The following is a 23,701-nucleotide window of genomic DNA, read 5'->3' as shown; positions in this document are numbered from 1 at the left end:
AGATGGCCTTACATTAGAATACCACGCTGTACAGAGAAATTCATGGTTGATTCAATGACTGCAAGGTGCCCAGGTCCTGTGGCTGTAAGATGAGCTCAAGTCATCACTCCTCCACCATTGGGCTTGACAGCTGTTATAAGGTCCTTGCACTGTCCTGGACTTTTAACATTTAGCATGCTAAACGAGGCCTGTCTGAGATGTAGCTCCGGGTTTTTTTCCCCACTTTCTCTGAACATTGCATGCTCTGACCTTGGGGTAAATTTGCTGGGACGTCCACTCCTGGGAAGATTGTGGTGTTATGGTAACACTCATCTGAATGCTCCAGACCTGCAAAGTGCCAAAACCTCACCTTTTATAGAGGTTCCTAGACATGCTGATTATTTACTACTTACCCTCTTAATGTTGATGGAAGCATTAAGAGTGAGCTTAGTTTTTCAGTTTGTCACACACATTGTAAGACAAATCTTTTACAGGGGGTAATTTTATCCCCTGCAAACCACGAATACATAGCACCATAGTGCAAAAGATGTCAAACCTCCAGCATTTGTGTATAAAACAACTGCTGGTTTCCTTTATCACGTCAGAAAATATAAAATTACAGAAGTATGAAGCAGAAAAAAATATAATCAGCCACATATGTAGTAGAGGTGCTACCGGTGTTGTTTGACCCCACCGGTCAACTCCATGCACCTCAAAATAGGTGAAGCTGTGGCAGAAGTTCCTCCTTTGCTCCTATGACCTACTGGAGAAGTGACCAACACTGAGTAGATAAAAAAGAAACGGCACTATGTGAGTTACATAAAACAAGTTTTAATGACGTGACGAAGAAGAATGTGCAGTTTAAATTTGGAAAAGCCGTGATCGAAGCTGACAGTGACTGCTTTCTTGGACATTGACGAGGTTTCATATCAGCGAATCCAGCACTGACTGTTCACACTGAGCCTGACAAACTCCTGGGTCATTCCATAGAAGAAGAAAAATCAGAGCGAGGCTCCAACCTGAACCCCTTAAGAAGAGGTTAGTTTAATGTGCACAATAACTTCAGGGAAAATGTTCAGATTATCGTACATGAGGGCAGGTCGAAAAACTGGCGCTTTTTAAGTGAATGAAAAATCGGATTAACGGGTGCTGAGCCACTAAAAACTCAACAAAAATAATATATATCTACATGAATTACATGAATGTCAGCATATGTGTCATGTGCTGGGGATTTTGTTATGTGGGACGGCTAATAGAGACTGAAAATGGCATACAGGCACGGAGGCTTATCTGCAAACAGTCTGTCCTGTAAGATTAAATTAGATTTTATGACTCTGCCAATTCAGTTATTTTAATTGTACATATTATAATAATCTATAAACGTTTTAATGTGTATATTCATTGGTTACTGTATGCCACACTTTTCTATCTATAACCATTAACTGCTGAGTGTTTGGTTTTGTGTAAATGAATTCAAGTAGACTTAAACTTGCAAACTGATTGCTATCGACCACAACAGGCTTTAATGATGGTGAGAGCTCCAGTCCAAATTGCACGCAAGGAACAGAAACAAGTGTTGTTGGTATCCTGGATGTTTTCTGAGAATTCGTTGGAGAAAACCTCAAAAATGCATTGTGGGTAACTTTTAAATGGTCTTATCACTTTGTGGGATTTCAAACGAGTAATAGCTTATGAAACGTTTCATTTTCCCTCCATTTAGTTCTCAGCCTCAGCCTCAGCCTCTAACCGTGATTCCTTATGCTTGAAAACTGACATCTAGTGTTGTATAACACCTGTGAAGTCGCAGCCTTTGGTAGGTGTCTGATAATTTTAGATTCTGTCTAATCTACTGAAATGATCACGCTGGACCTTTTTTTGGCTTCTTGAAGATGGATTTCAGTTATTTTTCTTTGTCTGCACAACAAACCCTCAGCAGATTCGGTGGATCAGGTTTGACTGATTTTACATGGAATGACCCTTCTGACACAAACGTGCTACTACTGCTACTTGACAAAGAGAGACACATATATGATGCTTTTAGTGGAAACACAGTAAATAAGGTTTGGAGTGTAACTGGTATCTGATTATCCTCAACAACTACTGTAGGTACAATAGCTTATTTCTTCATTAATGCTGCTCTGCAAAGTTGACCACACACTGATCAGGATATTCTTAAACATAACGTGAAGATTTGATAAATAGGAATCTTGGTCTGTTTGTATATGCTAGGCCTAACTGCATATTATACTGCTGCACATACACTATGAGCATGTAATACCTCCAGTTCTGCTAACTCTGCCTGTAATAACGCACAGGGACACTATTAACTGCTACAGAAACAAACGCCTGGACCTACAATTTTTAAGTTTGGAATTATCTAGCTGATTCAGATTTTAAGAATTATGCCAAAGCTTTCACCTAGCTCAACGTCGACCTTGCACATGTAGCTGCACTCATCCTCCCAGTGAGGTCTGGATCTCCATCTTGAGGAAGGAAGCATTTACAGTTTCTGCAAAAGAGAGGTGAATGTAAAGCATGAGCTCTGTCGTTTTGTCCTTTTACAGAATACATCTAACTGGAAGTCTGTTTACGTTGCATAAGGCAGATAGATGTGTAAACAGTCCTGGCTTTGACCAGGTTGTCTCTCTCGATGTGCATGTGCACAAACACACACAGTGCAGGCCAGAAGAGTGTGAGCGGTGCCCGGGGAGGCGAATGCTTTCTCCCTCGCCTTGGGCTGAAGTCAAAGTTAGTGTGCTCTGTGGCTCTCCTCCCCTTCCTCGCCTCTTTTTCTTCAACACTCTTCTGAAGGATTATGAAGAAAAGTCCAGAAGAACTGTGCAAACAGCCAATGATGTTTCAGGTGTTTCCTTTTCTCGCAGCTGTCTTACGGGCTGTATGGTGGGGGCTTCTCATCTGGAAGGTTGTGAGGAGGGGAGTAGCGTGGAGGGATCATTGTAGGCCAGAGGTGGCTGGCTCCAGACTGGGAATCGTCTGACAGGCCGGAAGAGTCAGGGAACACATAGGAGCCCTGCGAATAAAGGAAAACATTTATTACAATATATATATGCTCTGAGCTATTGTATGCTGGCATCAAATGCGTGAGGACTTTATATGGATCCAATTGGTAACCCTAGAAACAATCGTCATTAGATCCTGATAAAGAGCTTGACTGTTGTCCATAAATAATTAGAAGCACACACTTCTCAACTGCACCTTTAAAGCAGCTGCATACCTGCAGGTCGTAGGCCGAGTATGGTGGCAGGCAGGGGGCAGTGTTGTAATATGGGTTGAGAGACGTGACGGGCGGGGGGATCTCTGAGGGGACTGGAGCTGTGATGGCCTCTGGTTCAGATGTGCTCTCTGAGGCAGGAGCAGGTGTCTGATGAAGCAACAGAGTGCATCGATGTAACAGTTAGAGAGCTGCGATTACAGAGAAGCAGCTACTGATAAATCTGACACGCTCGTTCAAGTGGACGCACCATGTCTTTGAAGCCTCCCAGCACTGCTGCAGTAATGATGCCCAGGAAGAGGGCCACGATATTGAGGATCGTAGCCGACCACAAGAGGTGGTAGAGGTGTATGACGTCCTGGCAGCTTTTCACATCTGTATATTCATGGTAGCCTCCCATTAACTCAACACGGCTAGGCCAGTGGGGTAAAACAGAGAGGGTGAAAGCCTATAGTCAAGCCAGAAAAATCACTGACAGCGTTTAGTAGTTTTTAAAGACGCACCTACATCAACAAGACACAGAAAAACAAAACTGGGGTTGATTTATGGTTATAAACATTCAGAGGTTGCTGCTGGAAAGCTGGGAGGAGACACGGACTGAGGTTGGTGACACACAAACATGCAGAGGAAATGACAACCTACGACACATTTCTATGATGTTTTCTTAAAAAATAAAATAAGACAAGACAAGACCGAGTTGATCAATACTGGGCATTAATAGCCTAGAAAAAAGGGACCTACTTCCAAATCATGGATGATTTCTTAAACTTTTTCAAAACATCTTTATTCTGAGGTCCCATAAGAGGATGTTCTCTGAAACAAAGGTTAAAAAACAAAAGAAACATCCTGGTCTGATACAATCACCGCTGCAGTGCAAATTAAAATGACACAGGAGCGCACATCGAAATATAAACGCTGCATAGCAAGAAGGCGCAGCTTCTGAGGTCTGTCGGGTGCTCGACCCCCTCGGCATACTCACTTCCCGCAGTTGTAGAGGTCGCAGCAGTAGCAGGTGTTGCTCTTCACTCGCAGGTTACAGGATGTGCCTGCTGTATGACATGGCACCTGAAGTGCAAAAATTATCTCTTTGAGCCTGCATGGATTATTCAGCCCCCCCAACAATTCAAGCCTATACAAACAATGATCACACTGACAGACAGCATTTAATGGCTCATTGAATATGAGTTAAATGTCTTTCTTACATCATGCTCAGACGCCGTGTCACTGGTGTGATAAGCACAGCGGCCCGCGTACAGAGGCCTGAGGTCCTGCAGAAGAAACGGCATAAAAGAAAGAACTGATGAATACGAAAATGCTGGAATAGTCTTATTTTATTTGCCAACTAAAATTAATAATAACGTTTTATATTAGACCTGCTATGGACATTTCCAGCTCCATGTTGGGAAGTTAAAGAAAAGCAAAAAACAAAACAAAAAAAAAGCTAATTTATCTAAGGGGCCTCAATTCATACACTCTGTGAAACAAGACTTTTCCATCCATTTAAACCAACTTTGTTCTGATTGGCTGCCTCTAGTAAGCAGGTGGGCGGGGATTAAGGATATCCCATCTCTTTTATATCATACAGCAACAAAGGGCAGAAAAAACTGTCAGAAACTGAGCTTCTACAGCCGTCTTAAGGCTGAGCTCACAGGGATTACATGCACATAAACAGACCATTTTATAAAAAGTTTAATATAACCAGCTACCATTTTAACAGGAGAGATTTTACATAATTCCGTTTTACATGTTTTAAAGCTTTATTTTGTAAAATTTCTCTTCTTTCAGCTGCTTCCTTTAGTGATCCCCACAGTAGCTTTGAGTTTATTCTTCTTCAGGTGGAGTTTTAGGTTATTGGTTACAATGTAGTCCTTGAGATTCAGTTAATGTCTATTTTCTAGAAGTATTTTGCTTTTGGTGTTTTGTTTTTGTCTCATAGCTTTTATGAGCCTGCCCTGTGTTTCCTGGGTCCTGTTAAGTCTCTCTTTGGCTACGTCCACACCTACACGGGTATTTTTGAAAACGGAGATTTTCCGTTTTCGTTTTAAAAAATAATCCCATCCACACGTAAAGGCAGAAATGAAGGAAAACGCTGCTAGGAACATGCCAAAGCAGCAGGTGGCGCTATATTCCTAACCGTGTAGAAATGTTGGCCAATCAGAAGTCTAGAAGCCTCGGCGGGAAATAGTAAACAAAGCTGGGGCATAGAAGCAGAACCGAGTCGTATATGTGGAGGGACAGTAACTGTGTGTGTATATGTAAGCATTTAAACACTGCAGAGAGTAAAAGTAACAGTAACAGTATTGTAGAAATTCATTTCACCGAAACAATAACGTGGCGCACAGTGTGACGTCAAAAAAGGCGCACACCTTTGACGCTGTGTTTTCTCCGTTTTTCTCGTCCACACGTAAATGCAAAAACGGAGTTTTAGAAAATATCCACCCTGGCCGGAGTTTTTAAAAATATCCGTTTTCAGTGACCGAAAACGCCGTTTACGTGTGGACGAAAGGTGCAAACGCATAGAAAAGTCTTTTCAAAAATACCCGGGTACGTGTGGACATAGCCTCAGTATAGGTGTCGTCATGTTTTGTTACTTCCTGTCTTATTTTGCCAGTCATCCCGTGTGCTCTATGTTCCTTTCCCCCCTCTTCGTCCCCTCCCTAAAAACCTCAAATATGGATTTTTTCACTTTTTCACATTCTACTACATGCTGCTTCTTCATTTGTTCCATGTTTCCTCTCTGGTCACCAAAGCTTGCACTTTTTCCTTTGTTTTCTCTTTTTTTTGTTTCTGGATAGTGACCCCAAATCTGCCTGACAGCATCATTTTGCCTTCATCTCTAGCATCCCCCTCTGTAACACAAACCCTTTGCATGTCCTCTGATACCTACATCCCACAAGGAACGCTATATTAAGATGGACATCTGGTCTAAAATCTTTGCTAAATCAAACATGTGGACCATTTTTAGTGGGAACGCTTGAAAAGCATTCACAGTAAGCATTCACGCGATATCGCTTCTGTCAGTCTGCCCCAGGGCAGCTGTGGCTACAACTGTAGCTGCCTCCACCAGTGTGTGAATGTGAGAGTGAATGAATAGTGGAATTGTAAAGCGCTTTGGGTGCCTTGAAAAGCGCTATATAAATCCAATCCATTATTAGTATTGTTCTTCCATTCTTTATTATTTTCTTTTCCGTACGTTTTTTGGCATCTAACTCCTTCAAAACCGTTACTTAGAAAAACCATTCAAACACCGTTAGATTCCTCTTCTTTTGGACATTCTTCTTCTGTGTGAACGTCAGCTTTTAGCAGTTCAGCACTTTTGTTTTCAGGTTAAAAATTCTGTGTTTTTTTCTTTATCTCATTTAAACTTTTTAACTTAAAATTCATCAATTATTTCATTTCAGCTCATACATTCAGATTTAAGCATTCGCACTGCAGTTTCTTCAGAAAATGCACTTTCTAGTTTAACATGATGTAGTACTTTAATGGGTTTTTAAAAAAAAGGTAAAATCGTCAGGGTGAATTATCACTACATGACCAGGCGTCCAACAGTAACACTGCTTGGGTCAGTTTATTTTATGGCCCTGGGAAATGTATATTTGGTCTGACTTTGTTTTTTACTGGCAAAGAAAAAATACTGGGGTCAAAAATAAATCTACTTTGAAAGTTTGACGAGGACAGCAAAATGTGATCAGGCCATATTGAGTTTTATGGTTTGTTTACATAATTTTTCCCCTGTTCAAGTTATTTTAAAGTTTAAAAAAACAAAAACAATCCTGAAAGAATGACAGACGTTTCGAGGAAACACTCAGCATACTTAAATATATACTAAGATTATGCTGAGATTATATCTGTAAATCCTCACTACTTTTATATTTAATTACTAACAATTATGTCCCTACTCATTATTACAGTTTAATAATAAAAACACACATACCAGCAAACATTTTATATGAGGTGTCTCCTAGCACTCTGATCCAGGTGCGTTTATTTGAATTTCTTTTTAGAAAACAGGAGAAAGTTGCAAGAAGCCACTTCTATCATGCAGGGTGAGTGATGAGCACCAAATAACTATTTATTTTTTTTAGTATTCATTCAAGACGAATGCTTAGGAGAGTGGAACCTTAGGGAAGGAATTTACACTGTAACCCTGTGTTGTTCTTTGACATTCTGGGCATGAACTGAAGACTTCGGTCCGATCTCTGGATCGTAATTGAAGACTCAGCTCTCATCAATCACAAGTGATGATCCTTCAAGTGAATGTCGGGTCAGACAGCTGACGTTAACTCTCAGGCCAAGTTTGAAGTTGTGACTGCACGTGCAAATACAGAAAACAGCCAACCAGCCACTTGATGACACTGTGTAGCAGAGATGGGCAGTAACCCGTTACTTGTAACTTGTAACGCGTTACTGTAACTATTTTCAAGTAACGAGTAAAGTAAGGGATTACTATTGCAAAAACGGTAATTAGATTACCGTTACTTTCCCGTAGGAACGCTGCATTACTGCGTTACTAAAACCGTGATTTTTTGCGAGAATGTCTCATGACAGTGACGTAAGTGCAACGTTCGTGACAACAGCTGTGTGCAGATCAACAATGGATCATATATCGAGTGCAGAGAGAGTATGAGCGTGCAGCGTTTAAAGCGTGGAAGTACTGACCTTACTTTGAGTTTGATTCCATAAAAAGTGACAAAAACATTAGTGTCCGTTGTGCGTGGGAAGAAAACTTCTTTTGACAGCAAAAAAACCCCTACACTTCTGAGCAAGCACCGAGTAGCTACGACGTAATGGGAAACTCACAGAGAAACTCGCGGATTCTTCCACTGACCGCTGCACACCTGCACCAGGGTAACCCTCCGCCTACCCCACTCCTGCTTTACAGGTGAAAATAGAGCAACAGGACCGCTAGTCTTTGACTTTATTTATTTTCTGCTGTGTTTTACTTGCATCTATTTGAAAGACTGAGTGTAAACACACAAAAAAATATTTTATTTTATGTGCTGGAATGTGCAGAAAATAGGTTTAAATGTTAAACTGATTTCTTCCAGTCAGAGAATGTTGCATATAATTAAATTTTTGCTTGATGCATAAAGTTAAAAGATTAAAACTAATAAAACAAGTTTTAAAAAGAGACTTTTCCATTTGATTACATTTTGTATGATGATTATGTAGAAAAAGTAGAATTGGGCTGAAAGATCTATCACTTTATCACCTATTCAGGTTGTAATTCGTGTTTTTAAAGTAACTAAGTAACTAATTAATTACTTTTGAAAATAAGTAATCAGTAAAGTAACTGGATTACTTTTTTGGGGAAGTAATCAGTAATTAGTTACTGATTACTTTTTCCAAGTAACTTGACCAACACTGCTGTGTAGCATACTCTGGATCGTTCAGTATACGCTACGATAAAAAGGAGCTTTTATGTGTTACCAAATCAATAAGAATAAAACTGACCTCACTCTTCTCTGATGCAAACAAGAGCACTTCAGATGAAAATCATTAATATCACAAATAACACTGACATTCAATCAGCTGTAAAAATCAAGACTGTGCTTTCACTTCCTGTGTCCTCAAAGAACACAAAAAATGAACGTGTGGTTTAAAACTGCTACCAAATATAGCAAAAATAGAATGACCGTGCTCCTCAATTAATGCTCCTAAATCCACTTGATTCAACAGTGCGCCTCTTCACAGTTTAGTGTGCCAAATGCTGTTTGAAAGGAAAATGTTCCACTTCTCTGACACCATTAGTGGCGAATGAAAACCTGCTAATGGGAATCTCCCTTTTCACACTGCTCTAACTTATTTCAGCATAATTGTTTTAAGAATGCATTAGTGGTTACTTGTTGTTTTTTGTGCGTTGCATCATGGAGAATAACAGTCTTCTACCACAAAATAAATCATCTTGTGAGACACTCCTCTGTCTCACAAGAAGGGTGTGGTGGCTACCCCGGCCTGAAAGATGTGAGCAGGACGTCGAGGATACGTCTAATGTAGCCTGGCGCCCAATAAGAAGCCCGTTCTAAATCTAAATTTACAGGATAAGTTAAATAAGCTTTTGTGATACTTACAATGTGCCTCGCTGCAAATACTCCATCGACAATGGCACAGCAGAAGGCAGCCACCACTCCAAAGCTGATGAAGACAATGGATGCCACTAACTGTGGAAGAAGATGGAGAGGCACCAGCTTCATATTTGGGTTTTCAACAGAAGGGCAAATCTTAACATAAACATGCATCATTCTCATTTTCTTTTCTCACCAGCGGCCTTAAACCAGCTGAAATATACCAATGTTAAAATTGCAGTACACTCATGTATATCAGTGTGCAGAAGTTCAGTTCACTTGCAGTGCAACCCTTTACCTAAACCCATCCACAGACCTCTTCTCTTTTCAGTCTTCGGTGAAACACAGCCAGTATTCGGTTACACACCACCCCACTCCTCTGGAGCCGCCCCACCACAGAGGAGGGAGAGAGTGTGAAGTGACACCACAGACTGAGCAGCTTGAGGTGCAGTTTCTACAATCAGATCTGAGTCTAGATTGAAAGGCTGAAGCTCCTTTGACCTTTTAAAAGTGGACGTGGTTGTTCTTGGAGATTACTAAAGTAGCTTTTCATGAGTCAAAGTTCAAACTAATCTCTTGTGTACTTTGTGCAGAAACTCTGAAGTCCCCCCCCACCCCTCTTTTTTTATGCTACCTATTCTCTGATTGGCTGCCCCTCACACACAGAAGGTGGGCTCACACCCAGAGCTGTATCCCTGAGATCACCATATTCTTTCTTTTATATCATAAAAATCCAATAGTAGAAAAAAAGGGAACTAAATGTTCAGAGCAAACTGAAGCCTGAGCGTTTAGCTCACAGGCACCACTTATGTGACCTTATTATCTATCACTTTGTGTTACTGACCAATATGTAGAGTAAACAGCCTCGTCTCATAGCAGAATGTGAAGTACACAGGAAAAAGCAATTGATTTGTTAATGAATATGAAATGTTACATTTTTGTCCACACTCCTCAGAGGGGAAGTGTCAACATGGCAGCCAAAAAAAAAAAAGAAGCAACAACCTGAAACAGAACGGATGAAAAATTGTGTTCAGGAACACGGTGAGAAGGATGGACAATTCATGTCTGCAGAAACATGGATGTGTCACGTCCGGTGTGGCAGACGTTGTAGAAAGGACCCAAAAAGGCGGCAGCTCTGGTGCAGGTGAGTATTTATTTACAGGAGTGGGTACAAACAGCAATGGTGGGTGAACATGAAACTGGAAAACCTAAACTGGGTAAAACTAACAAAACAAACCAGAAACGAAGATGCAGGGAGGTCCGGGGAAATACATACGGAGAGACGCAGGGAGACCGAGGGGAAACAACACAGACGAACCAGCGAGGACGAGGTAACACACACTATAAATACACACGCCAGGAATCCGGGGATGGGATACAGGAGGAACACACCTGGAATACATGACAACTGACGAGGCAGGGGAAACGTAAACAGAACACACTGACATAAGACAGAGCCCTTCAAAGTAAAACAGGAAACACATACACATAATGACACAGACTCAGAGACCTACTACACTAAGGGAATGCACAAGCAGGGAAGACACCAACCAGAGGGAACACCACTAAACCCTAGAAAATACCAAACCATCAAAAGGAAAAGTACATAACAAAAAACACTGGGTCACCGACCCAGGACCATGACAGGATGAGTAGATCAGCTGTTATCACAAACTGCTATGAGACTGTCTTGTTATATATGTCAGAGAGTAAAAAAAAGGATGATTGGTCAGCTTTAACAATCACATTTAAAAACCACCAAAGAGTTAATGTTTTAGTAGCATTTGTGTGCGTGTCATTCTGTCTGTAAGCATGGTAGCTTGAAAAGTTTTGAATGAATTCTCATAAAGAAAAATTAAATAAGATTTGGCTTACAGCCACCAAATTCTTCAAGAGCAACTTAATGATGTATCGGTTGAAAACTAACAAAAAGCCTCAGTAACTTAGAAACTATGGCTCAGGTGTGTATTCTCAACATATAGAAAGTACCACATAGACGGTCACGTTCGACCTGTCCTTTAAGGTCGGTAAAAACAATCTGAAAAAAATATACAAATTATGTCAAGCATATCAAAATATCTCCAAAAGTTGATTCTGTTCATCTGGACGTAGCGTTTTCAGTGGGAGAAACGTTTCGTCACTCATCCAAGTGACTTCTTCAGTCTCAGCTGACTGCAGGTTTCCCCGATCTTATAAACATACATTTGCATAATGACTGAAACCAGCCCACTGAAGGAACAATGGGCTGGGAGGTCAGTTCCTTCATCATAATTATGCAAATTCTCATGACCATTGATCAACAACCACTGACCAAAACCCACTGATCAATGGCCATGAGCACCATTGAGAGAGTTGGGGAATGGCTGCAATCACAGCATTTTAAGACTGTACTGTTTATAAGATTTGGGGAAACCTGCAGTCAGCTGAGACTGAAGAAGTCACCTGGATGAGTGACGAAACGTTTCTCCCAGAAAACGCTACGTCCAGATGAACAGAATCAACTTTTGGAGATTTACTTTCCTGGATGATTGAGAATGCATCAAGACGTTTTAACCCATATCAAAATATGTTTCAATAGGGCAAATAACAAGTGCTTTTACTGCACTACAAACTTCTTAAACTATGTTTTAAAAAGAGCAAAGAAAACAAAGTGAATATAACTTGAACTTTGAGCTCTTGGAGTGCTTCTTGCTCTCTTTGATTTTCCTGCGTCGTGGAATAAAAGCTCAAGCTTTCATCTTCATTGTTTGTAAATTTGTCTTTTTTTTTTTGGTTTCTTTTGCTATTTGATGCCTCAAAGTTACAGCTGAAGAAATGACGCTGGGGCTTATTAGACCTGACAAAACTCAGTTAAAGACAGAAAATTAACTAAAAATAATTCTGACCCATGTCTTTAAATTGCAGTTTGAGTGCTGTACTTTGAGGAAGTTTGCATTTGTACATGTGGACATTGCATTCTTTTTGGGAATCATCTGATGGTGTTGGATATCGGTCTCACACTGCAGCTATATGTATACAAATCAGGAACACGTCCTTACTGAAGTCTGCTTCTTCACAGGTCACATCACAACGACTGATCGGAAGGTTTTTTAAATGAACACTTAATGCTTCACATATTTCTCACTGTGAGTCATTTGCGCTTTACTTTTCTACTCAGACGTCACTTCACAGCCCCAATGAAACGTGTCAGTCAAGCAGTGAAGCTGCTCTACATACTGCAAGTGTCGCTGGAAATTTGACCCATTTTTGATATGTCACCACAGACTCTGTGATATTTTTATAATTTTTTTAGCAGGTCAGTTCAGTCAGGACGACCATGGTCAAAAGACGACCGTTTTTCCATCTGCGGTTATTTATATTTGACCTCTCTGCCCCTCCCACATGCATACATGGAAAGCGTAAGGCACAGACGAGACCAGGCATCAGTGAAAACAGATACTGTGCAAAATCAGGCACACAATAAAAGAACGAGCTGAGGTAGAGGTGCGTTGCAAAGTGGCTGGCAGTGCGCAGCAACCGTGGGAAGGTTAAAGCAGCTTAAATAGTGTGCTCTATATGGGATTGGATGCATAAAAAGATATCAGCTTAGGCACCAGCTGTTGTGCGCCGGCGATGTCAAGACTGCGGCTGAGTTTGACTTCTCCCTGAACAAACACTATACTCCATTTAAAAGGGTAACCCTATGTAGTAGTAGTTATAAGTCTGCTTAACATTTCAAATTCTGTAATACTAATGTGGGAATCAAAGCCTAGAGCCCCTCTCATAGCGGCTGTCTAGGATATACCTTGCCTCTTGCAACATGGGCGATAGAATATGCTCGCTAAGTGGTTAAAAAAAATACATCGGATGAGTTACTCTCTTTCTTTCCGTTTTAAGTATAAAATATGTTAAATAATTCAAGGATTCTTCAATAAAAACAACAACTCAGCACAAAGTGGGCCATGTAAAATCAGAATCGGAATACTTTATTAATCCCTGAGGAAATTATGTGGTTACAGTTGCAAGACAGCAAGAAATCACAGAGCGGGGTCAGCGGCTGCTTGGGGGCATAGCGCGCAGAGGTCACCAACTTTCTGCAGAGTCGGTCGCTACAGACCTCCAAACTTCACGCGGCCTTCGAATTGGCTCAAGAACATTGAGTAGAGAGCTTCGTGGAATGGGATTCATGGCGAAGCAGCTGCATCCAAGCCAGACATCACCAAGCACAATGCAAAGCATCAGATGCAGTGGTGACTCTATGCTGCACTAGAGCATTGGAGGTGTGTTCTGGGGTGACGAGTCACACTTCTCGATGGATGAGTCTGGGTTAGGTGTTTGCCAGGACTGCTTGTCTGACTGCACTGTGCCAAGTGTAAGTTTGGTGGAGGGGGGGAATATGTAGTGGGGTTGTTTTTCAGGAACTGGGCTCAGCCCCTTAGGGCTAAGCGCATCAAATCCGACTTTTCTGACCCTATGCGACCCATATCCGATCATGGTCTGACAGTGTGAACGACACAAATCCAATATTTTCAAATCCGACCTGGGTCACTTTCGTATGTGGTACTGAATCCGATACATATCTGATGTTTTAGAAAGCGACTGCTGTTTGACGGTCATGTTGCATTAAATCCGTCTTTTACGTCACTGACACAAGACAGATGCCAATTATCAGCTCCGGAGAAGACATCGCGAACGCTTCCTGTCCATCCAGTGTAGATGTCAGTGAAACTGTTGGGAAGACAACGTTGGAGAAACGTGAACATTTTATTTGTACTGTATAATCTGCAGATTCTGACAGAAATCTGCAACTATCCTTTGAAGCACCGCTCCTCTAAAACAGCAATAAGGATCATTATTTGGCCATATGTAAATAACAAAATAACTTTATAACTTAAAGCAAAAATTGGGAAACGTAAAGTCCGAAATAAGTCTTTATATTAAAGCCATCAGTCAAACAATACTGTTGCTCTGGGTCTAAACAGAGCGCGTTGTGTGACGTCTTCTTTTGCGCATGCGGGCGCTTTGAGCGTTCACACTAGAGCGCGTTTGCTGTCACATTTTATTTGTAGTGTGAACGAGCAGACAAAAAAAACGGATTTGATCAAAAAATCGGAATTGAGCATCAAGACCTGCAGTGTGAACGTAGCCTTAGTTGCAGTGAGAGGACTGCGCACCAGTGCACAAAGAGAACAAATTTGATGTTGAAGAACTTGACTAGCCTACACAGAGTCCTGACCTCAAACAGACCTTATGGATGAATTAATCAGTGTCTGACCTCACAAATGTACTTCTGGACGAATGGTAAAAAAATTCCCATAAATGCTCCTAAACCTTGTGGAAAGTCTTCCCAGAAGAGTTGAAGCTGTTAAAGCTGCAAAGGGTGACATCATATTAACTCTATGGATCAAGAACGGGATGTCACTCAAGTTCATGCGTGTGAAGCCAGACACGCAAATGCTTTTGGCAACATACTGTAACTGAACTCAGTAACCTCGCTCTACGAACCGAGAGGAATCTTGGACCACGAGCAGCTCCTCGTGCACCCACCACAATAGATAAAATAAACAGAATAAAAGCAGTGCATGAATGTAGACAACTAATACCAGTGCAGTTACAACGTCACTAACTAGTCACGCTATAAATAATGTCAGCACTTGTTCTGTGTAACGAGATTTTATGGTGGTAAACAAGAGTGTGGTGTAATGTGCCAGGGCTCATTCAACACACACGCCTGCTGACTGGAACTCCAGGCATCTAAACGCTGTTGCATGATGGGAAAAAGTGTCACGACACAAACGCATTCTTAGCTCCAGCTCCGACAGAGCCTGCCCGGCTCCTCCCACCTGCTCATCTGAAGTTTCCTTCCCCACATTCCTGCACAGACATCTGTCTTCCTCCACTTACACCCTATTTCTATTTCAGGCTGTGTAACCCCGACCCCGAAATTCAGGATAGTTTGTCCGATACTCAACACATGAAGCTCCTCGGGATGAGTGGGACTGCAGCTCCCATAATCAAACTGCTTTGTCTGCTGCAGGGTAACTGGGACTAATATTCAGTTTAATATCAGTGATGTTGAGATGAGGTGACACGAAGCACTGAAAGAGATCTCAGTGCACAGAGGTAATATAAATCCTCTTACCATCTGCCTCTTGTTCTCTATCAAATGAGCGCCGATAATTCCCAGAAAAGAGCCAAAGCCCAGCTGAAAGGAGAGAAAACAGCCGTTAGGGCATTTATCTAGCTTTGATTTCAGAATCTTGATTGCACAGTGCAAGCTCAGCACACGTCTGATATATCAAGTATTAATAATACTTATCATAATCGTACAGTTGTTGTGATTTCTCTTTATCTTATGATGCTCTCTTTGTAAGTAAATTCCAATATCCATCCATTCGCTTCCGCTGATCCTTTTCAGGGTCGCGGGGGGCGCTGGAGCCTATCCCAGCTGTCATAGGGCGAGAGGCGGGGTACACCCTGGACAGGTCGCCAGTCTGTCGCAGGGCCAACACACAGGGACAGACAACCATTCGCACTCACTTTCATTCGCACATTCACACCTAGTGACAATTTGGATTATCCAATTAAGCTATCCCCACAAGCTTGTGGGGATAAATTCCAATATGTTTTATTAATTGATCAATCTGACTAACGTGACGTAACCTGCTCTACAGTAACCATTTACGTAAGCGAGAATGCTAAAAGCCAAGTACTGTGACGAACAGATTTAGAGGTTGAAACATATTACCTCATTCAGTGGATAATGACAGCGATGCTAAATAATAAATGTGGGTAATATTTACGGCTCAAAGACCTTCGGGGATGAGGTTCATCGGGGCTAGTGAGCAGTGGAGAGTGTGCTGGAAGCACAGCGACTTCACTTATCATGCAGCCTAAGAGAGAACAGGCCTGCTGGGCCGCGTCTGTCGATGGTACGCGCCGTGGCGAATGTGTACTCACGATGACTCCTGAGTAGTAGCCGCCCACTGTGATGTTCTGTGTCCTGGTAGTCGCTGCCAGGCCGAAGATGAGGATGAGCACAGACACAATGAGCAGCATCACCGTCACAATTATGGATTTCCTCTTTCTTCTCTTAAAGGATCCTAGAAGAAATAAGTAAACATGAACACTGGCACAAGCAGTGAAGAGATTCAGGCATTTGCTTCGGCTCTCATATGGTCCTGCCATAGCATTTCATGCAGGTTCAGGTCTGGACTTTGAATAAGCCATTGTAACACCTTGAGTCTTTTCTTATTCAGACGTTCGTTTGTAGATTTGCTGCTGTTCTTGGATCACAGTCCTGTTGCGTGAGCCGGTTTCAGCCATGCTTTAGCTATCAGACTGACGCCTTCACATTTGACTCTAAAATACTTTGGTATCCAGGAGAGTTCATGGTGGACTCACCAACCCTCCACCACTTTGCCTGACAGCTGGTATGAGGCGTTTTTGCTGGTATGCTGTGTTTGGGTTTCTCTAGTGTGGCACAGTGGGCAGTGTTGGGGAGTAACGGAATACATGTACCGCCGTTACGTATTTAAAATACAAAATATGAGTAACTGTATTCCGTTACAGTTACCGTTTAAAAAGGTGGTATTTAGAATACAGTTACTTTGTTGAAATAAATGGATTACACGGCGGTACTTCCCTGTTTCATATTGTGGCGGGTCAGGACTGTTTGGGTTTTGTTTGACAGCTACGTTCTGTTGTTCCAGGCAGCGTTACGGTTGCCATGGTTACAGGGTGACGCTCTCTCTCTGCGTGTTTCCTGGGTGAGAGAGGCCTTTTTTTGTTGTTGTGCTAAGCTAACAGGCAGAATGCTACAGGTATAGCTCTAAAGAATGTAGCATCATGGGCAGTGTAGTCCGTGCTGCAGGGAGAATGGACTGCCATACCCGTTATGTGTCTGTGAGCGAGGGAGGGAGAAAAAGGAAAAGTACGAGCTGTCATCGAGTAAAAACGGGAGCTGGAAGCATGTAAATATAATAATAACCACTGCAGCCAAGAAGAGAGCCTGACGAGCCCAGTTGTAAGTAAGCTATTAAGACTCGACTGTACACCGTGTTCGTGTTTTCCTCTGAAACAATAAGTTCTGTTGGAGCAGCCTTTCAACGCCTCTCTCTGTCTCTGCTAGCAAAGTTGACCCAGACAACAAAGTAAAGCTAGTTTTCAGCTACGAGCCCGACACAGAACCCACCGTATTAGCCAGAGGTCCCTTTACTACGGTTCGGAGCCGCGGACCTTCAGTAACAGTAATAAATCACAGCAATAGTACATTCATGTAGTTGTAAACAGCATGATAATATATTAAGTAATCCAAAGTATTTAGAATACGTTACTCTCATTGAGTAACGTAACGGAATTCGTTACAGAATACATTTTGGGGCATGTATTCTGTAATGGAATACATTTTAAAAGTAACCTTCCCAACACTGACAGTGGGTAATGGCCAAACACTCTGGTCTCTGTCAGGCGTCTTGTGGTTTGTTCAGATGCAACTTTGCAAACCTAAGCCATGCTTTCATGTGGCTTAAGGTGAGAAGAGCCTTTCTTACTCTGCTAAATTAACTACATTGTCCTGTACTGCATAGCCATTTCTGGAAATGTAAATCTTTTTAGTTTATAGCCTACGTAGTTTTTTTCTTCACAGACTAAGAATTAAAACTACCTGCTCCTGATGTCAGCATCTGAAAAGTATTCAGTTTGATACACAAAGGACATCAGTTCTATTCAAACATAACAATTTGAAACAGTAAATATTCCGTTTCAGAGAAAACAAGGACACAGCTTTCAAGGAAGCAACACATTTCTTCATCCATTCTGGCAAAATGACTCGTTTACCCAATGTCGGAGGGATTCATCCCTTTTAGCAGCAATGAATGAATGAAATTTGATAGAATTACCACCTTAACTTGCGGGTTTTCTGTATATTTTTGTGAATCGTCAAATAAGCGCTGATAATTCTGAACGAGAACTTTGCAAATGTTTTGAGATAATAGGTGAAAGCAATTGAGAAAAACCACAAAGGGACTCGTGACTGTTCTTTACTGTTCTGCCTCCCTCGTTTTGACCATTAGTGGGCACTTCTGTTGATGTGTCTCTGAGGAAGTGATAAAACCTCAAGTATCTGAAGAGCTGCTGCACGTGTGAATGTTTGAAATATTCACAAGGACCTGACTGAGTTTTAATTTTACGGAGTCCCGCAGGGCACATGGGAGAAAAAAAAAAATTAAGACGGACTTTTGCGAGATCTCGCAAAACTAACTCGGGATCTCGCAAAAGTTGAATTCCAACAATGGCGGCAGCTACTTAGTTGTAATATTTCTGGGTCAGAAAATACACTTTTAAGATATTTTGAGGCGTGAATGTAGTTGTGTAAACGTCAGATACCTGCTCGGTTTACAAAACATCACATATTTGCAAAAGCGCTCCGACGTTTTCGGAGATCTGACACCCACTAGCTCGAAGCTAACGGGAGGTCGAGACCTACTACAGCCGGGAGGAACACCGCTTTCCCGGCACATCGTGCCTCGACCTCCCGGTCGGCTTCGAGCTGGCGGCCTCCGAAGAATGCGGCTAAAACGTCCGCCTTAATGTTTTTTTTTCCTATGTCCCCTGCGGGGCTCCGTACAATTTAGCCCAGTTAATGATTAAATTCTTACCTAAAAATGAGGGAAAATTTACTACTATGGTTAAAAAAAGATTTTTTCTTAACGTCAGCACCTACAAGTGTTCAGATTCTTGTCTCCACTCGCTCCACCCTGCCTGTGGTCTCTTCTTCACCTCTCTCGTGCACGGTCCATTGATTTAGCTGGTTGATGTCAGGTATTTAAACGTGTCACTTTCACTACCCTTACTCTTTGCAGTGTGACTGAAACCCCTGTCTCCTTCTCATTCACACACATCTGTTCTGTCTTGCTTCTACTGGCTTTCATTCCTCTTCTCTCCAGGGCATACCTCCACTCTCCAGGGTCTCTTCCGCCTGCTCCTTATTCTCACTACAGATCACAATGTTGTCTGAAAACATCATAGTCCACGGAGACTCCTGCATGTCCATCATCACTGCAAACAAGAAGGGGTTTAGAGCCAAGGCCTACTTTGACTCAATACGTCTCTGCGACTCCTGACTTCCTTCTTCAGTACCACAGTTCCTCTCTTAGCACCCCAGCATATGCTTTCTCTAGACCCACAAAGACACAGTGCAACAACTGTTAAAACACTGCATCTGCAGTGCTTGTTCTCAGATTATCACCTCTATGATCACTGCAGCTCTGCACATCACTGTTGTTCTTAAAAATCTGTTTCTCTGGCATATTCTCACTCTCCAAGATTGGTTAGCACATTTCCATCTCTATCCTTAACCACCTGAACCTGCTGCACATTCTTATCAGTCAAGCTACCAGCCTATAGCCAAATCATTCGTTCCTTAGTGTTCTCCCTCTCATAAACTCACTATAAGCCTTTTCCCATACTCCCATCTACTTTCTTCATCTCCTTGACTTTTCAAACCTCTTCCTACAAATACTGTCTTATACTTCCTGATTCCACGATCAAATCTCCTAGTTCTCTTTCATCTGTTTAGAGGATACACCAGACACCTCCTTGGCAACCAATCAAAATAAAGCTTAGACACTGTATCCGCTGGACTGAAGAGGAGAGGGACCAGCCAACTTATTATTGGTAAAAGTTCAAATGCTATCATGTGTTAATGTGCCGTTAATGCTGAGCAATATCTACAAATTTCAGAGCAACAATTGACATCTATAAAAATGATTTGCTTTTTTCAGTGAAGGACAGGGCCTTTTCCAACAGGGTGGATCAATAAAGAGCTTGGGCACCTGCAGCATTGAAGAGATGACCATAAACTATAAATAATATGTACATCAATGTGCCAAAGATCAGCCTTCAACGGTCAAATACTCTAAGGTGATATTCCTTTAATTTGCTAAAGCCAAACCTCATCAATGTAAGAAAGGAGAATGGCAGAGAGAGGCAGTGGCTGGTAAGTTAAGATGCAGTCTTCAATATCTACTCTCGTGCACTTGTTTCAGTCTGTGGTTGCACAAAACCGCTCTTTCTATATCCTCGGTGATTTATTCTGTCGTCATAGCCCATTTTAGATTAAGCCGAGTCACTTCCACACTCAGTTTTATCAATACATGAACATGTCAAGGTCAAGTCTGCTGCTGAATACTGATGCTCCAACCTGGAGATAAACAAGAAAGCACACTGAGCTTGTGTGACTAAAACATATGGCTACAGTTCATTTCTGTCTCCACGGTGCCTGCGTAAAGAAGGACACGGCCTCTGAGATTAATGAGCCAGAAATACATGTGTGAGTTTGCAGAGCTTAGAGTTAAAATAACAGTTATACTGTGAGAAAACTACTTTTCCAGCAGGCAACAGAAGGAGTGAAATGACCATGAGAAACTTGGTGCTGCCATCAGAACAGTTCACCCAGCACAAGATTAACATGTTACCATTCAGCTGGTGCGGGTGAGGCCTGGGTTTTGCTGTTGACACAGTTTCAGAAACTAGAAGATGTTACCTTTAAAATGAGAAAACTCAGCATCACAATTTTTCTGCTTTTTCTCTTTTTTGGGGGAAAAAACCCCCAAACAGTTTTTAAAGTTTAGAAAAAGGATGCATAGATGGAGTTCCAAAGAGGCTGGAACTCTGAGGGTTTTATTCCTGAAGAGGTTTGCTAAACTACTAAACTGGACTTTAGTTGTTCTTTTATTAAACTTTTACCACATTTAAAACAAACTGTGATACTTTTAATTGGACTCATTTGCACAAACACACGGGACACAAAAAGGCTGCGGCAGAGATCATATAATTACCATTAAATTTCAATCATTAAATGTTTACAATCGAAAGGATTAAAAATCAATAAAAGAAAAAAAACAGATTAATACATAAAGTCAGTCTAACTTTATCTGGCCAGGTTTTGATCTAGCACATTTTTTCTACTGATATTGTATGGTGGCTACCAAATACCAAAAGAAATCCAGTGGATCACCAGAAGAACAGAAATGGATTTAAAGGTTTGGGTGGGCCACAGAAGATTTTCAAATTAAAAGTGATACATGGTGCTAGTTTTTGAATGGCAGATCTAATATAAATGATTCAAGGTTTATTTAATTTAACTTAAAATTCTGTATAAAAAAGCCAAAAGTAACAAGAAAATGGAAAACCTTCTGTTAACTAAGGTTAGCAGCTTAGCCATCAACCAGGAGAAACGTTTAGGTAGCTTAAGCATACTTGACATTATTACTGAGGTAGGATTATGTCTTTTTTTTAACTTATGTAGTCTCATTTGAAACTTTAAATGCTTGTTTTTGTATTAAATAAATGTTTCATAAACTCTTCACTTTTCTATTTATTTCTGATCAAATGTCTTTGAGTAAGGTGCCACTTTATGAAACAATGTCCTAGAAACGCCCCTGCCCAGCTTGCCTTACAGGGATTTCAAAAAACAAACAAACCAAACAAACAAACTCCAAGGCAAACTTCTATGGTTTGAATAATCAACGATGTGCTGCCATCTGATGAGAATTACCCGCATTGCCAAATATATTCCCCCGACTCTTTTTCTCGCGGTATTTGATCGTTTAATCGATTTATTTTTCATGGTAGCTGCCCGGCATCCAGCTGACAAAGAAACAAAGAAGAAGAATACGGAGAAGAAATGGGTGTGCGGCAGCCAGCAGCCATCGGAGCCAAACCTCCAGGCTGCTCTGGTTACTCAGCGCCGCCGCACCTGCAGTGACGCGCTGCGGCCTGGGAGAGAAAAAAATAGTCTGCCCGGTGATGCAACGAGTGTTTCAGGCTGCTTTTAAAAGACATGAGAGAAAAACGATTTCATTGCTATCATCCGATGTAAATAACAGGTGTGGATGAGCATTTTAAGGCTCACCTGGGTGTTATGGAAGAGGTAAAAGACGCATGAGAAAATCCCCGCAGTGTAAGTCAGTTTAACGGGTTTTAATTGACAGAAAAAGCCGCTGCAGACACGCCGCTGACCTTGCTCGCACACCTACCAATGCTCGTTTCTGAGAGGGTCAGACCGCTGGATTGGAGGCTCTGAGGAGGGGGCATGCTGGCTGGAGGACGTTTTACCGAAGTCCAATCCTCTTCCAAATAAAAATAAATAAATAAATATATATATTAAACAATCACGACTCAGTGCTGGGTGATGTAAATCTGAGGGCTAACGGTGGACGAGCTGGGGCATTCTCTGACGAGCTGTCCTCCGTCCCGCTGCAGCCCGGGCCCGTCTCATTTACATCCCCGCGGCTGCGGAGACCTCGCTCGGCGTCCGTCCTCTCGCCGTGTTGGTGTCGGACAGCAGGTCGCTGGTGCTGCTGCTGGTTGTATGTGCGCATGTCACACACACACACACACACACACACACACACACACACACACACACACACACACACACACACACACCGAAAAGCAGCTACTCTGGAAGCCGTTACTATTTAAATAGTAATGTTCGTTACTTTGCGTTACACTCGCAAACCTGTTAGCGGTGGATCTGTTTTGCTTACCAGTTGCTGCTAGTTTATTTACTGAAATATATAAACTGATATCAAGAGGAGCAACTACAAGCCTCAGGGCAACTTAAATTAAAAATCAGTCTAATTGAACATTTCAGATTAAGACTGAAGTTTAAAAAATGATGTTGATTTAATAGAAATTACAGATAAATAGGAGGTGTAAGAGTGAATTAACAAAGAAGCTTCTCGGATGACAGGTGAAACGTCTTCAAGCAACTCAAAGAAGTCCAGACGCTTTTCTTTCCAAGCTCCTTAGACAGTGAATTAACGATTTTCACCGAAAATCACCGGAAACAAGGATTAAACATCCTACTGAGCGCCTGTTTTGTGACAAATTGGGTTTAAAAGGGTTCTAAATCTCTTTTTTTTTATTATTTTGTTTGATATTACGAAGATTTAAATCCACACTTCTAGAGAAGCTCATAAAAAAGTACCACCTTGGTGTTTAGTGAGCCTCAGGACGCGCAGCGAGCGCCACCAACCGTCACAACTACAGCGTTGCGTTCAAGAACTGCGAGACGTTCTGGTTTATTCACAGGGATGCTTTTGAGTGCATGTCGAAATGTGAGGAAATCTCAGAAGTATCATGAACAGGAGCTGTTTTTCTTCTAGTGTGGCGGGTTGGAGGAACAGCTGAAAGAGGACTGGAAGAAACACCAACTTAAAAAAAGCCACCTGGGAATTCCATCAATGGAAATGTACTCTAGTGAACCTTAATTACAATTTATCACAAAAACACTCAGACTTGGTTTATTTCAATAAATTTCTAAAACACAGTGGAAAAATAGCAGCTCAGCTAAAGCAACACATGATATAAGTTGCCATGTCCTAATTGGACAAACATAACGGTGTCCCTTACACCTGCGTCCCAGTGCTTTTATTCG

At 41.7% G+C, this 23,701-nt stretch overlaps 1 protein-coding gene across 3 annotated transcripts; it reads right to left on the bottom strand.

Moving 5' to 3' along the window:
- Nucleotides 1-794: 794 nt before the first annotated feature.
- tmem255a (transmembrane protein 255A) lies at nucleotides 795-22,624 on the bottom strand. 3 transcript variants are annotated; one of them, XM_087851536.1, is made up of 10 exons: nucleotides 22,296-22,624; nucleotides 16,216-16,358; nucleotides 15,398-15,460; nucleotides 9,283-9,372; nucleotides 4,414-4,479; nucleotides 4,191-4,276; nucleotides 3,953-4,024; nucleotides 3,462-3,630; nucleotides 3,215-3,361; nucleotides 795-3,010 (listed from the first exon to the last, which is right to left on the bottom strand). In XM_087851536.1, exons 1-10 carry the CDS (start codon nucleotides 22,351-22,353, stop codon nucleotides 2,867-2,869), a joined length of 1,038 nt encoding a protein of 345 aa, XP_087707662.1. In that variant the 5' UTR covers nucleotides 22,354-22,624; the 3' UTR covers nucleotides 795-2,866. The 3 variants fall into 3 exon arrangements, with proteins under 3 accessions (XP_087707662.1, XP_087707669.1, XP_087707675.1); XM_087851543.1 differs by having other exon boundaries at nucleotides 3,462-3,624; XM_087851549.1 differs by lacking the exon at nucleotides 3,953-4,024.
- Nucleotides 22,625-23,701: the final 1,077 nt, after the last annotated feature.

The sequence above is a fragment of the Neolamprologus brichardi genome, chromosome 2 (assembly GCF_056152115.1).
Source record: "Neolamprologus brichardi isolate AB-2024 chromosome 2, ASM5615211v1, whole genome shotgun sequence".
NCBI lineage: Eukaryota > Metazoa > Chordata > Actinopteri > Cichliformes > Cichlidae > Neolamprologus > Neolamprologus brichardi.
The sequence above is the reverse complement of the archived record's forward strand: the minus strand, read 5'-3'. Positions and strand labels throughout refer to the sequence as shown.

Bases quoted from the DNA above. Each gene is read 5' to 3' on its own strand.
- tmem255a (XM_087851536.1), bottom strand. From the start codon at position 22,353: ATGCCCCCTCCTCAGAGCCTCCAATCCAGCGGTCTGACCCTCTCAGAA. The intron at 3,631-3,952 runs GTAGGTCCCTTT...TTTACCCCACTG, and splicing joins AAATCATCCATGATTTGGAA to GCCTAGCCGTGTTGAGTTAA. The intron at 3,011-3,214 runs GTATGCAGCTGC...CTTTATTCGCAG, and splicing joins ACTCGGCCTACGACCTGCAG to GGCTCCTATGTGTTCCCTGA.